Below are 14,825 nucleotides of genomic sequence, written 5' to 3'. Positions count from 1 at the left end.
GTGTTTGAATGAGTGTGCGCGTTTGCATGCATGTGTGAGCCTGTGTGTATGTATGAGTGTGCGTGTGTGTGTGTGTGTGTGTGTGAATGTATGTGTGAATGAGTGTGTAAGCGCGTGAGTGGATGTAGTGGCCATTATAGTGGTTGCATTTGCTAAATTTTTATTTGAACTATGTACTGTTCAGTATCTGAATAATTCTGGGTCAGCAACCACTCTGTAACCTTCTTTTTACATTTTACTAAGGTAAGATTGTGTATAGAAAGGCTTTTATTGACCTTTTTATATAAAAATATACTCATGTATGAAGATTGGCGACGAAGGAAACCAGTACGCGGAATAAGGTTAGAGCATACAAGGTCATTTCTTCTCTTACCAGAAGAGACAGCACAAAGAGGTGTTATTTTATGTTGTCTAAGTGTTATTTGCAATATATATGTCTGCCTTACATTCAGAATTTTAGCTTCCCTATACAGCTGGTCAGTTGGATATCTAAAAGGTTTATGAAGAATGACCTTGAGAATGCCTCTTTGTGCTCTTTCTAGAATTAATAACGACGTTTTGAAAGTTTTTCAATATGTATGATACATCCGAAACAGTAATTAGAATGACGAATAACATTGCCCTAGTTTTTTTTAATCTCAATTAACGGTATACTAAATCTATATGCAGTAATATATTGTATCTGTACTAATTCAGAGAAAAGACGTGATTGTCTGTCATGGATGAACTCATTAAGTACTTAACCTATTTTGCATTTTACACCGACAGCAACTATACATTCTTAAGAAAACTAGGTCATACCGTTTTAATTTCCATCCATCACAAGCCAGAGTTTTAGTATACAAAATCAGTCCCAAACATTTCTTACAACACAAAAAGAGCGTGTGTGCCGAGCATACGTGTCATAAGTGAAACTTTTTTTATAAGATCAAACATACCAAAATCGCCACTCCATGACGTCACGGTATTGTCAAGTAATTTTACTACGCGCCTGAAGAAGTTTCGCTTCAAAAATGTTCAGAGACTCGCCATAAAAAATGGCGACGGAACAAAGTTCAGTATTTAATCATGGAAAGTTCCCGTAGTTAGCCCAGTGAACTACTCCGCTCATCACATCCTCACGTATCTCGACTTTACAAGTTTATTCTGGAAGTTACAATTTTATTAACGCTGCTATACTTGGAGAATGGGAATTTATGCTGGATATTTTGTTTCGAGATTATTTCGTTTTCGAATTAATAGTATAACGAATTAATGGCATTATGATACAGGTTTTTAGGATAGGATTAAAACTAAAAATTGTGATCTATGTTACGTGAAATTTCGTAGTTTTATATTGGTTGATGAATTGATAAATCGAATCCCTCTTCTTATAGTGGTGTAGATAAACGTAAGGGTAATAATATTTCATTTATTGAAAAAAAAAAAACAAGTATAAAGAGGAAAGGTATGTATGTATGATTTTCACGCATAAACTACTGAACCGATTATATTAGCACATATATAGAGGGTAAATTGGATTAACACATAGGATAGGTTATCCCGGAAATCCCAGGGGAACGGGAACTATGCGGGTTTTCTTTTGAAAACGCGGGTGAAGACGCGGGCGAAAAGCTAGTGTTTTATAAAGGTACGGCAGGTACTGGTAGGAAAATGATATTCCCATCAAAAAACACGTGAATGACTAATAAATTAAAGATTATTTACTTATCACCATTATCTTACCAGGTCCTCTCCTGAACACGGGTTTCCACTTCAACGTCGGCAACTGGCCAGGGCACGTGGAAGCTCCAGGCTCCAAGATCGGTAACTGCGACTGGCTCCTCACAGCGGAATCTCTGAAGAAGTCTGGAGACACTGAGGGCATATTCCTGTCTGTGGCACATTGGTATCCACCTCACACGTCTTGTACGTATCTGATGCAGGGCTTTCCGGGTCAAGTTGTGAGGCTGTATTTTCCAAGGTAAATAAATATGTATGGTAGTGTTATAAAGATGAATAGTTTTATTGTGTGGTTGGTTCAAAAAGTTAACCAACAGATAAATTATTGTTATGCTGGATAGTCGATTGAGAAACATTTTCATCGCGTGCAGAGAAAAGAAGTTGCGTGAATAAGCTTGTTATTTGTAAAATAAAATAAAATATAAAATTATGTCCAATAGTTGTAATTAGATGTTAGAAATAAATTTAATTTCGTGTTTGTATTTTTGAATGTTTGTGTGCTTGTGTGATTATTCACAATATCTGGCACTTTTCGACGATATTTGAGGGAATTTTGTCAAATAACTGTCATTTGTCAAATATAGAACTAATCGGTAATGATTACCGCGAAAATATCCGCGTGATCTCACATAAAAACAGCTTGAATGAATTTACGCGTGACACCTGAATGAAAAAGAATTTTTGCTATCCCAGGTTATAAATAAATCGGTGTCCTAAATTTTATTCAGATTCATTCAGGCATACGATCCATCATCCCTTTTGTATAATCATAATTTTTTCTTAATATTAAAAATTTATCTCATATTCGAAAACGTTGTATAAAATCTATCCTTATCTTATAAAGCTGAAGAGATTGTTTGGTTGATCGCGCTAATCTCAGGAACTAAGTTTTTGATTTGAAAAATAACTTTAGTGTTTGATAGCCTATTTATTTATGAAGACATATTATAATCATCATGCTAAGACTAATAGGAGCGGAGCAATGCGGGTAAAACCGCGGGGCACAGCTAGTCTTTTATATACTCGTATTGAAACTGCTAGCTATAACTATAGTCTAGCCTTTTAAAAAGTTCACATCAATGGAGACCCATTTTTCCCACTTAACTCATCAAAGAGTGTGCTAGTGGCCTTTCATGTTACACAGGACTCGATAGGTTACCTATATTATGTTACCTAGTACCTACGTCATACAATATGTAGCTGCGTTCATACTTTTCATAGACACTTATGATATAAATTTTTATAGTGTACATAAATCAAAAGAGTCTACTTCTCATAAATTTACTTTCTATTTTAATTAACAAGTTCCAAGTTTTCGAGACCTAATATAAATTCTTTTCACGTCCGTTGATGGTACATTACTTTTTATATTCGCTTCACCGTCTCCTTATAGTCGTTTTTGACCTTTTTAACTCACATAAAACGGACAGACTTAATTCAAAATTGTATACTTATCAAGGATCGATGACAACATAATATTTTTTTTTTTTTTTTATTTAGGTTATCCAACATCAGTCATCATCATCATCAATTTCATAAGTTTATCGTATTAAAGCGTATTAATTTAGTTTTTTCAATATATTTATTTATTGAATTGTTTTCAATGTAAAATCAACTATTTGCCAGTGAAACTTCAAAATGAATCCAGTAGTTCTTCCATATTAATAACTAGCTTTCCACCCGCAGCTTCGCCCGCGCAGTCAAAGAAAAACCCGCATAGTTCCCGATCCCGTGGGATTTCCGGGATAAAACCTATCCTATGTCCCGGGGTAAAAAGTAGCCTTCTTCTTTCTCGGGTATCAAAATATCTCTATACCAAATTTCATGCAAATTGGTTCAGTAGTTAAGGCGTGATTGAGTAACAGACAGACAGAGTTACTTTCGCATTTATAATATTAGTATGGATGTCCCTTTAAAAATACATCTCATTAAGTAAAAGGCTCTACAAACGGACACGTAGAATCTTTCTACCTATATATGCATCAGTAATATAAATAAACAGTCCCTCAGGAAATAAACGACTAATCAGAAAATCGATGACACAGATGTGAAATGCATAAACCCCGTACCGTGGGACTTATACTGAGCTATTTTAACCGACTGAAAAGAATATATAAATAAATAAATATTATAGGACATTATTACACAAATCGACCTAGTCCCACAGTAAGCTCAATTAAGGCTTGTGTTGTGGGTACTAGGCGACGATAAATATAATATTTAATAAATACATATATATAGATAATAACACCCAGACCCAAGAACAAATAATTGAGTTCATCACACAAATATTTGCCCTGACCGGGGATCGAACCCGGGACCGTCGGCTCAGTAGGGAGTTACTTTACCACTGCGCCAACCGCGTCGTCATATTATGTTTTGTTTAAGGAATTAGAAGCATTTTTAGGTTAAGAGATATCTATATCACAATGTAACAAATGCCATAATAGGATTTTTTGGGTTTGTGTCTTTTTAACTCCTGATAGTATTGCTTTTTAATTTGAACGATTACCTCAGTAAAAGAAAATGTGAGCATATAAAGAGCAATCTTCAATAATAGCGAGTTTACGTCAACAAACATACTATGCCTATAAATTTTTATATGTTTGTTTGCTTGCCATAATAGACGATTATATTCAGTAGAACCATACTTTTATTATGATTGCTGAAGTTTAGTTTGCGATTGAATGTTTGCTATTAAACGGCTAAACATATTTTGATATAGATATAATAAGATAAATCCTTGAATTGTTTATAACCTATTTTATTAACATACATACAACTTAAAATCTGCCCCGACTTCGTTCGGTTTGATCTGATATATAGATGACATAAGTATGCATAGCCTATATTCCTTGGTAAATATGGCATCATAATAGTACAAGATTCTATTAAAATAGGACAATAATATTTGTAAATATTTAATTAATTAGTTATTTGGCTTCCTAGCTTTTGCTATATTATGCTCTGTCCTTTACCTGAAGTTTGCCTGGCAGAGATGGCTTAGAGCCATAAGGCCGCCATTTGTAAATTTTGAATGGTTATGTTGTTCTTTTATTTTACAATAAAGATTAAATAAATAAATAAAACTCTCACTCGGGGACTGCCACGGTAAAGCTATCGGATGCTTCCAGCCACACCTCCGAGCCCGTCGGAGTGGGGAGCGTGAGGTTTTTCGTTACGGAATTTCTCGATTCGGTCCCCGCGCTCAAGGCCCGCGATAGAAGCTATGCAATAGCTTAATAAATAATAAAAAAAATGTTGTGTGGTTTTATGAAACCACGGTAAAAGTGAACCTTTTTTTCACACTATAGACATTTAACTAAAAATTATCGTATTTGTACGATAATTATCGTACGTATCGTGCGTCACGCGACATGCGCTACACAGACAAAAAAGTTCGAGACGATGTAATAAAAGTTTCACTTTAAAAACAAAAATTCAACATAGCATTACAAGCTATATTTCGTATCAAAAGCATTCGATGCCATTACTTTGAATGCCACATTTCTTTGAATATCCAATAATTTCCCGCCCACCACATTTACCTGCATTTTTCATTCAGAAAATCTGATGTTATTGAAAGCGAGGTATTTCTTTCAACTACAAATAACTTACATTTATATAGAAAAAAAGTATTTCTTAAGCTTTAAAAATGAATAAACCTACTCAAAGTTCATTAACCTGCCTTTTGATTTTTTTTATTGTTTTCATTGTGTATTCTCAAAATACTAAAATGAACAAGCCATTTGTTTGCTTTTCAAAGTGCGTGACTTTTTCACCGTACAGCTCAATATAACTACAAATTTAATTCTAAAATAAAAACTTCTAAAACTTTTTCATGCCACCAATATATTATAAAAGGACGACATTCATAAAATTTTCACAGTATTCGGCCGCGGAACCCTAAAATAAAACAAAATGGAGCGCTAAAATTTCCAACTGAAAATGTAGCATCAATATTAAATCTTCATTTTACTACAAGAACGAAAAATATCACAATGACCGACATCGTAAAATTAATATTAAAAAGTTTAGTAATAAAAATGCCATTTTATGATAACGTTTTCGTGTAAAAATTTATTGTTTTTCATATAAAAATCATCTAATGTACACACTAAATTGTTTCATAATGAACATACTAAATTGTTTCATAAATTAAAACATTAAAATTATACTCATTTTAAATTCATAAACATTGAGAATTCATATTTACAAGTTTATTGACGTAACATAATAGGTACCTATAACATCTTATTTTCAAAGATGTTATGCTACTATTTATCGAACAATATGAAAGCCTGATTCCAGAAAATATAAGTGTTCTGTAAGAAGCTTCTTTTAAAACTCACTAGGTTAAATAAGAAATTATTCTAGATGGATCTAATGTAAATGAACACCATAAATGATTCTTTCGCTCTATAAAACTACTATTAGTGAGTAGGCAAATTAACTGAATTTAATAATTTAGAAACACGATTGATATGTAATTTTTTTCAACTCGAGGTTTCGAACTCTATACAGCGAGCGTATGTTCCCGTTTAAAATCTGTTAAAAGTCTTTAATTTCTAAATGTATAATACTATGTCATAATAATATTCAATTAAAGTCATATCAAATATCACTTTCCACGTGAAAGCTTCACCACATTGAAATGTCAGTTCCCTGTTCCTCTGTTTCAAATCCTGGGTCCATTGAACCGAACATTCTTGAGGTTATTGCAAATATTAACCACATAACACAAACAGAGGACTGACGTCCTTACAATATACGTCCATAAACTAACATACACAATATAGACCTTATTTATTACAAAGTTATTATAATAAACTATCTTCGATACAAAATATTAACAAAAGGAGGAAGTTAGACTTCAGCCGTACAGAATTCATCGTTTTTCTTTTGACAGTGAACTGTGGCGTGGTTCTTGTATCTAACTTAAATATTTATAAGGACTGATAACCTGATTGGTACCACACTAGCTGACCCACGCAACTTCGTCTGTTGTCAAAAGGACTATTTTTGCAACATTTATCATATTTTCTGCTCCGCTCATATTAGTCGCAGTGCAATGAAATGTAGTTCCTTTTCGTTCCTTCCCCGATGTAGTCTAGTCTCCCCCGAGAATCTAACGCATTTTTCTTTCAGTTCGAACTAGTTATTCCTGATATAAGCGCGTTCAAACAAACAAACAAATTCCTCAGCTTTATAACTTTAATTACAAACTAATACTAATAATACATTGTATAACTATTTTATTTTTATAATGCATCTAATTTTCTTCAACATCATTTATAACGATATCTGCTACCTATATAAAATTGAAACTAGCAACTTTGAACTTTCACCCCCAATCATAAAGTTCATTTTCTCAACAGCTTCCGAATCAACCGGATAGAATCTCCCATAGTGCCATGGACAGGGGACTGTGGCGAGTCCCTGACGCTGTATGACGCGCCTCGACCTGACGACGCTAAGATTATCAAGACGTTCTGTGACACATTTAGTAGACCGATGGAGAAACATGACTTCGTGTCCACTGGCAACGCGATGTTTGTGAGATTTGAGAGCAAAACTGGCAGTTATAGTGGGTAAGTACTTTAGATATTTCATCATTTGTTATTGATAATTTACCTGAAATTTTTGAAGTGAAACTTCTTTAGGCACATTGAGAGAAAAAATTAAATGTCGCGTCATGGTGATACCGTCATGTCATTGATAAGGCGTAATCTTTGAATCTTTCCAAAGAAGTTTTACTTCTGACACGTGTGCTCGGCACACACGCTCTTTTTATTAGTAAAAAAACTTTAGACAATGCACGGATGGGTCTATATCTATAAGCTAACTCTGCAAGTCTTGTGCAAGTCTGTGATAATATTTTATTTAATAATCTATTGTTTAAATATAATATAATGTGTCTAAAATATTCATTTTTTTCGTTTAATCATATTTCGAGTAAATGTGCTTTAAAAACTGTACAAGAAAATTAAATATTTTCAACCATGGCTGGATAAGAACCCCCCGTCTTTCTCCTTAAATAACAACGCCTTAGACAGTCAGGTCACTCAAGAACCCTCGTCATTGATTGAATTTGTTCGATATTTCTATTTATAGGATGCCTACGCTTGGATACACATGATATAATATTATTTCAACGTATACAATATATTTATCGTTAATCTTATTAAAATTATTTATCATATTATTCACATTCATTGTGTATTTAGTAGAAAACAATACATTAATTTCCAAATACACAAAACATACACACACGTGGAGAAAATTATTTTCCATTTATCTAATTTATATCACGATATACTTATCTTAATGTATTTAAATACATACCTATAATCATTTAAAAACCAAAAAAATGCTACAAAGAAAATAACTACAAACAAATAGTATAACAAATTAACAACGTATTTCACAATAAGATCCCCTCTATTATACTCGAGACCTTACCAATACGTATCGAATCACAAGGCACAATAACTCAAGAATATGCAAGATTCAATACATCATTCCTAACATAGCAATCAATACGGAACAGTTCAATAGGCGGGTCCATACAGAGCGAGCATCCTCGCGAAGCAGTACGCCCGAGAAAGCGCATGTGACGTCATTTTCCTCGAACTGCCACGTTCTCACTGACCGAGCTGTGTGCTAATGATGTGCTAATGATATTATGATTAAAAATATTTAGATAGGTTACCAATACAACGTTCGATCTTCTAAAACAGCACACAAATGCACACACGATTTAAACAAAGTGAGATGGCATGATTCAAAGTGAGTAAAAAAGAGACTGAAAAAATGGCATTAGCAAATTTTCACATGCCATTCGTTATAATAACATATCTACACCATGGCAATACCGCCACATCATGGAGTAAAGCGACGATTTTGGTATCTTTGAATCTTGCCAAAGAAGTTTCACTTCTGACACGTGTGCGCACACACGCTCTTTTTTTCTTGTTACATCATTGGACCAAGCTGCTTTGCGCACAATCGCTTCGCGAGGCTGCTCGCTCTGTGTGCCGCCTTCACTACGGAATGGGTCAATATCGTTTCTAATCATGTAATTGGCGTCCATTACAGCGTTGGCTTTTGTTACTACCCTCATATTATTTCCAACGTTAGCGATAACATCTTAAGCTCGGTTATTTAGGTTATATTGCCCGGTAATACGGATGTTTTTTGGTCGTTAATTGGATTGTGATTTCCAAGTAATGGACGTACGTTTGGTTTGAGGTATATTATTTACGGCTTCTTTTATATGCTCCATTATTTCAAATTCGTTGATGAATTAAAAGTTCGGGAATACAGATTAGAGATAGAATTTGGCGCACTTTTTTCATGATTTTTTAAGCGTTTCACGTACAAATATATTTGCATGAGAGCCCGTTGTATAATTTCATTATAAAAGTGTTAAAAATACATAAAATGAATAAATATATATTTTAAGTAAGATGTGTTTTGTAGAGTTGCCAGTCCGTTAAACAGACTAAATGAAGTTTCCAATTCTAATAAACATTAAACTCAAACTAAAACTTAATTTCTGCAAGTTCTTACAAAAGATCTTCAAATATAAAAATATTACGCAGCATCTGTGAGACAGTATCTACAGAAAAACATAAGAAACTAAAACTAGTCGTTGTTCTTCTCTAGTTTTGTTCAAACTCGCTTACAATTCAGTCCAAATTTGGCAAATAGACTGTTCTACTTTCATCACTTTCATGTCGTCACTACGACTCGTAATGTGAACATTATTTAAATATTTTAGTAAAATACATGACATAATATTATGAGGTGCTTGGAAATTAAAGCAATTATGTATTCATAATTTTTTTTTTTTAATTGAAAAATGTATAAAACTAACTTAACTTGCTAGTTAATATACAATTACGTTTATTTTAAAACAAATTGGTGCAACATATAAAAAAAATCTGATTATATTTCATAACATAAATCAAATTACGTTGGTTAAAGTTTACAAGCACATACTGATACAGTTAAAATTATATATCGACCTTATCACTTTAAAGTTTTAAGCCTCCTCCAGGATTCCAACTCCTCATTACACTTATATGCAAAACATAAACTAAAAATAACATTCCACAGCACATCCCTCTACTTTTTAACACAGGCTTTAGTTTCTCCAAATATACTATGTATTTGTATCATTTTAAAGTTTTCAATAAAGATTTCTATCTACTACTAACCCAACCTAAATGCAATAATTAAATATAGAACTAAACGTATTAACAAGAACATATTCTACAGCTCATCCCTCTACTACTGGGCGCACTACGACTTTTTCAATAATACCCGCTTTGGCGAGCCCGTACCAAATACCGCGTGCGACGAAGTGATCGCGTCATGGAAGCAGAGGGCAGGTCGGCTGCGTTCGCCGCTCAACACGTTAGTTTACAAGCAGGCGCCGCCGGGAGAGGACGTGCATTGCTTGTACAGATTCGTAACGGACAAGCGGATATATGCAAGGGTCATATTGACTATAATGAGTGTTAATTTTAAGGTGAGTTTATGATGCAATTTTGGCAGCGTAAATTGTATATTAAAATAAGACACTTATGATTAAGGAAATGATAATTTATGAAATGTTCATTGCACATAATGCAAAGATTAAGTTGTGTATGTACTATTTTCATAAGCAAGTTTAATAATTGAAACATCATAGAAATATTATATGATTGAAACATCATTCTATTGCCATGCGGGTAGTTTATTAAAGACTACTATATAATCGCTTATCTACCCATAAAAACATTATCGAAATACCAATTACGTTAACGGTTCCAATAATAATTTATGATAACCACGGTAATATATCGTTCATTACCATAACTTTAAATCATATGAAACAAAATGTTTCAATATAATTTTCACTACATAAATAATATTCGTAACTGAATCTGTACTCATAATTACAGGCGTAACGAGTGCCTTTAATATATGAAAATCCGAACGTATTTATTTAAATAGTGAAATATCAGTATCAGACAGTTGTTTACTCCGATATTCACGGCGATTTAATAAATAGCTGATGTTTTGTTGAAATTTTATTTACTTCTCGCAATGAAATTGATTCATTCACGCTTCTCGATTTCCAATGAAGACGATTTATTTATTTTTAACGTAGAATTGATAGCGACGAGTAGTGATTTAAATTTAACTTACTTTATTGGCTTTGTTTATTTCGAAATGGACATTTAAATTGCTAATATTTTATATCTCGATAAAACTTTGTCTTCAATTTTTATGTAACAGAATTTTAAAAGAGAACGGGAAATTAAACAGAATGGAAACTTTACTATTTCATCAATAACCATTATTTCGTCTATTATTATAACGTCAATACCATTTTTAATAATACACATATTTTCATTATCTGTTTTTTGCAGGAACACCCCTACACACCAGTTTCTTGTCAAAACTGCTACGAAGACAGAGCCGATAAACTAATCATATGGGAGCCTTTCCCTGGAGGAAGGGCTGCAAACTTATCCCTTGGAATGACAACAACGCCTCTTCCTTTACATTTAGCCGTTCAGAGATCTGTAGGATCTTGTCTTTGCGCAAAGCACGCAAATACAGTATCTCGTGCAAGGCCTTATAGAGTAGTTTCGTCTGGTGAAACTTTGAACTTACAATTAATTGTTGACAATGCTCATGCTGCGGCGTCGTACTTTAAAAATCCTTCTCCGCTCTTTGAAGCTAGATACGAATTCGTGCATGGACCGCTTTGTGGACCAGCAGTTCTAGCCGCTGCGTCTGATGGGGAAATAGTATATCCGCATTTAGAAGCACTGGGATACACAGAACCACCTAAGAGAATACAATGTATATGGGACCTGGAAATAGAGGAGAAGAGAGATATTTGGCTGCACTTTGATAGCATCAAATTTGCGTCGCGACACTGTGATGATGGTAATATTCAAATTTATCTACCAGGTCGTATAGAACCATATTTATCAGTGTGTGGCGAAAATGTATCCTTTGCTCGGGAACTGCCTATTCTATCAGCTGGTGAACTCGGATTTGAATCTTTGGATGATCCATTAATAATAGAAAAAGAAAAAACGAGGTCTATCAGAATTGTGTTTATTGGAAGTGCGTCGCCAGCGCGAGCAGCATTCAAAATTGCTTGGACAGGGTTATACCATTTACCGAAAAACTCTGACGGTACGTTAATGACGTCACGTTTGACCGACAGTGGTTTAGGTAGCCCTGAAGGACACAACTGCGATTTCATATGTCCTGGAGAAGAAGCGCTATGCATCCCAGCTAGTTTAATATGTAATGGGGTTGTCAATTGTCCAAATATAACCGGCGGGGAGAGAAGATTCTGGACTGCCGAAGAAAAACGAGCAAGGGAAGCGTATTCAGAGGACAGTTTGCGTAGACTTGGTTACTTGGATGCGTTAAGTGGTTTACAGTTGGGAAAGTTGCACGATGAGGCTCCAGAGTTGTGTACAGGAGCGCGAATGAATGGTAGTGGTGATTGGCTGGCGCCTGCTTTAGGAGCAGGGCTGGCTATAGCTATATGTGTATGTGCGCTGGGAGCAGCGTGGAGGTTGTGCTGCCGCAAGCGGTCCCCAGATGAAGAGTCCCTGGATTACTGACACGCGGCCCGCGGTGCGCACGCGCCGCCCACGCTCCATTCTCGCTCAGCGTCTAGGGATCTTCCCTTGGACTGGAGTTTACATTGACAGACACTATATTGAGTGCCGGAATCGTTTGTTGATTATTAAATTAACTTTACATCACGTTACGAGGTTCTTAGATTTGTACAAAGTTTCATATTTTCTGTACATGTATGTTTGTGTTTAGATTATGCGATTTATTGGTTCCAGTGTTTTTGTAACCCTATAGTTGTTTATACGATTAGAAGTTCATTAATCTGCGTATTAATGTTTAGATCTGGCACTCAAACCTTGTTGTAATTAGTGTATATACCCTCTAGTTACTCTGATATTGAAAGATGCTTGAAGATCATAGGTTAGTAAACGGTGATAGTAGCCATATTGATTGGTGATCTAAGTAAGTATTAAGGGTGTAGTTCTACAAGAGATGTGAGCTAGACATATTATCGATAGATTTACACATTTTCACGTTTTTTTTTGTATACTAATTTTCTTTATATTCAATGGTAGTGAATGCTTTATTTCAAACTTCCCAACCATCTGGACTCATACCTAAAGTGATTAAAAGAAGATATTTTGCATTGGTTTCATCAATACACCCTAAACTTTTATTTCCTGTTTTAAAGATCCTGTTTCCTAATTTTAAAGATCCTTTCTAGTTCCTTCTCTTTTCTTCTCTCTAGTTCTTTCTAGCTCTTGAAATATTGAGTCTCATATAGCCTAGCTGGCATCTCTATCGAAGCATTCTGATAGTTGATAATTCTGGTGGTATAGATCTGTTGAAATTAAATAAGACCAATACTGCCGACTGATTACAAGAATATTGATAGCACTTTTTTATTTAAAGTTTCGTAGCTCATTTAAAATGATAAAAATACCTACTATCTGTGCATGATATCTTAAAGCTGCTAAAGAATGCAAAATCGCAGCATAAATTTTATAATGAACATATGAACTTGGATAAATAATAACGTGACTGTGTTCCTTATTCTGTATTGTTCTTAGATTAGTTTAGACATTATTATGTTTATTGTAGTTTCATTTGAATACAATGTCTATTGTAGGAATTACTTTAAATGAACAATAATTGAACAGTAAGGCGTCTAAGTACGGATTAGTTTTCTTTTTGCAGTGTTTTTTTGCAAACCTTAGGTACATTTTTTTTATACAAGAAGAATACCTAATTCATAAAAAATTGTAACCTATACCATCTCTTTTAAATCAGTTAAATATCGTGTACGGATAATAGGTTCAGTTGTTTCATAGCTTTACAAGTTGGTTTAAAAGTTACATTTTCATTTATAAATACTATTAAAATACTCAATCGCACTATTTACGAGAAAATTGTTACTAATATAGTATTAATAATGTCGTAGCCAGTAATTATCAAAAATACCTATTATTACCTACAGTAGCCAGTATGTAATTACGAAGATTATTAACACATAGCCAAGTAAAATATGTTTCTCATTGGAGAAAAAATTCATTATATCGGTTATTCGAAGAACTTCAACTGGTGTGATTAAAAAATCTCTTTTTTTTTTTGCACGCGTTTTTCGTTCACTATATTATTATGCTTTATTATATTGTAGTATAAAAAATGTAAGTGCTTTTAAAATTTTATTATTAACTAGCTGCTCCCCGCGGTTTCACACGCATTGCTCCGCTCCTGTTGGTCGTAGCGTGATGATAGCCTATAACCTTCCTCGATAAATAGGCTATCTAACACCGAAAGAATTATTCAAATCAGACCAGTAGTTCCCGAGATTAGTGCGTTCAAACAAACAAACAAACTCTTCAGCTTTATAATAATGGGATTAGGTACATATTACGTAAAAGTTTTAAATTTAACTGGCTACGATATTATTAAAATGTAAATATTGTTAGTCATAAAATCCTACATATAAGAAGCGGTTCTGAACGTTCAAGTTAATTAAGCAATAGTTTTTTCTAAAAGATTTTTTTTGTATGTTTGTCACTCAGTCACATTAGAATTACTAGATAGATATTTGTGTTTTATTTAAGGTTGAATTGAACTGCATGCTATCGCTTATTATAAAGGGAGAAGATAGATACAAAAGAATAGTAAAGCATGATATTGTGTTCTGTTCTGTATATAAATTATATTTATTTTCTGTTTAAATTGTAACTTTTCTAATATTTTGCTATTATTTGTCTAGCTTTGATAATTATTAAGTATTGCCCTTTTTTGTAATTGTATTTATCTAATTATTATGAATAATTACGACGAAAATATCAAACTTAAAATAGTAAAAATAGGATACCATTTTGCGATAAAATAAACAATATTCTTTTAAACACATACCACCGATACCTACACTTGATCCCTCGTTCTTACTAGTTTAAAATTCGCAAACTGCGTCAAAATAACATTTTGTTTTCGGTTCTCTCAATGTATTATTCAACACCAGGGCTACC

General features: G+C 33.7%; 1 protein-coding gene across 1 annotated transcript in view; it reads left to right on the top strand.

Moving 5' to 3' along the window:
- Nucleotides 1-13,145, top strand: part of LOC123695274 — a 102,738-nt gene extending 89,593 nt beyond the window's left edge. The window contains exons 9-12 of the mRNA XM_045641052.1: nt 1,729-1,963; nt 7,101-7,313; nt 10,006-10,258; nt 11,145-13,145. Coding sequence (XP_045497008.1) covers nt 1,729-1,963; nt 7,101-7,313; nt 10,006-10,258; nt 11,145-12,365 — 1,922 coding nt within the window. The 3' untranslated portion in view covers nt 12,366-13,145. The remainder of the gene's footprint in view (nt 1-1,728; nt 1,964-7,100; nt 7,314-10,005; nt 10,259-11,144) is intronic.
- The last annotated feature ends 1,680 nt before the right edge of the window (nt 13,146-14,825 follow it).

The sequence above is a fragment of the Colias croceus genome, chromosome 11 (genome assembly GCF_905220415.1).
Source record: "Colias croceus chromosome 11, ilColCroc2.1".
NCBI classification, from domain to species: domain Eukaryota; kingdom Metazoa; phylum Arthropoda; class Insecta; order Lepidoptera; family Pieridae; genus Colias; species Colias croceus.
The sequence above is the reverse complement of the archived record's forward strand: the minus strand, read 5'-3'. Positions and strand labels throughout refer to the sequence as shown.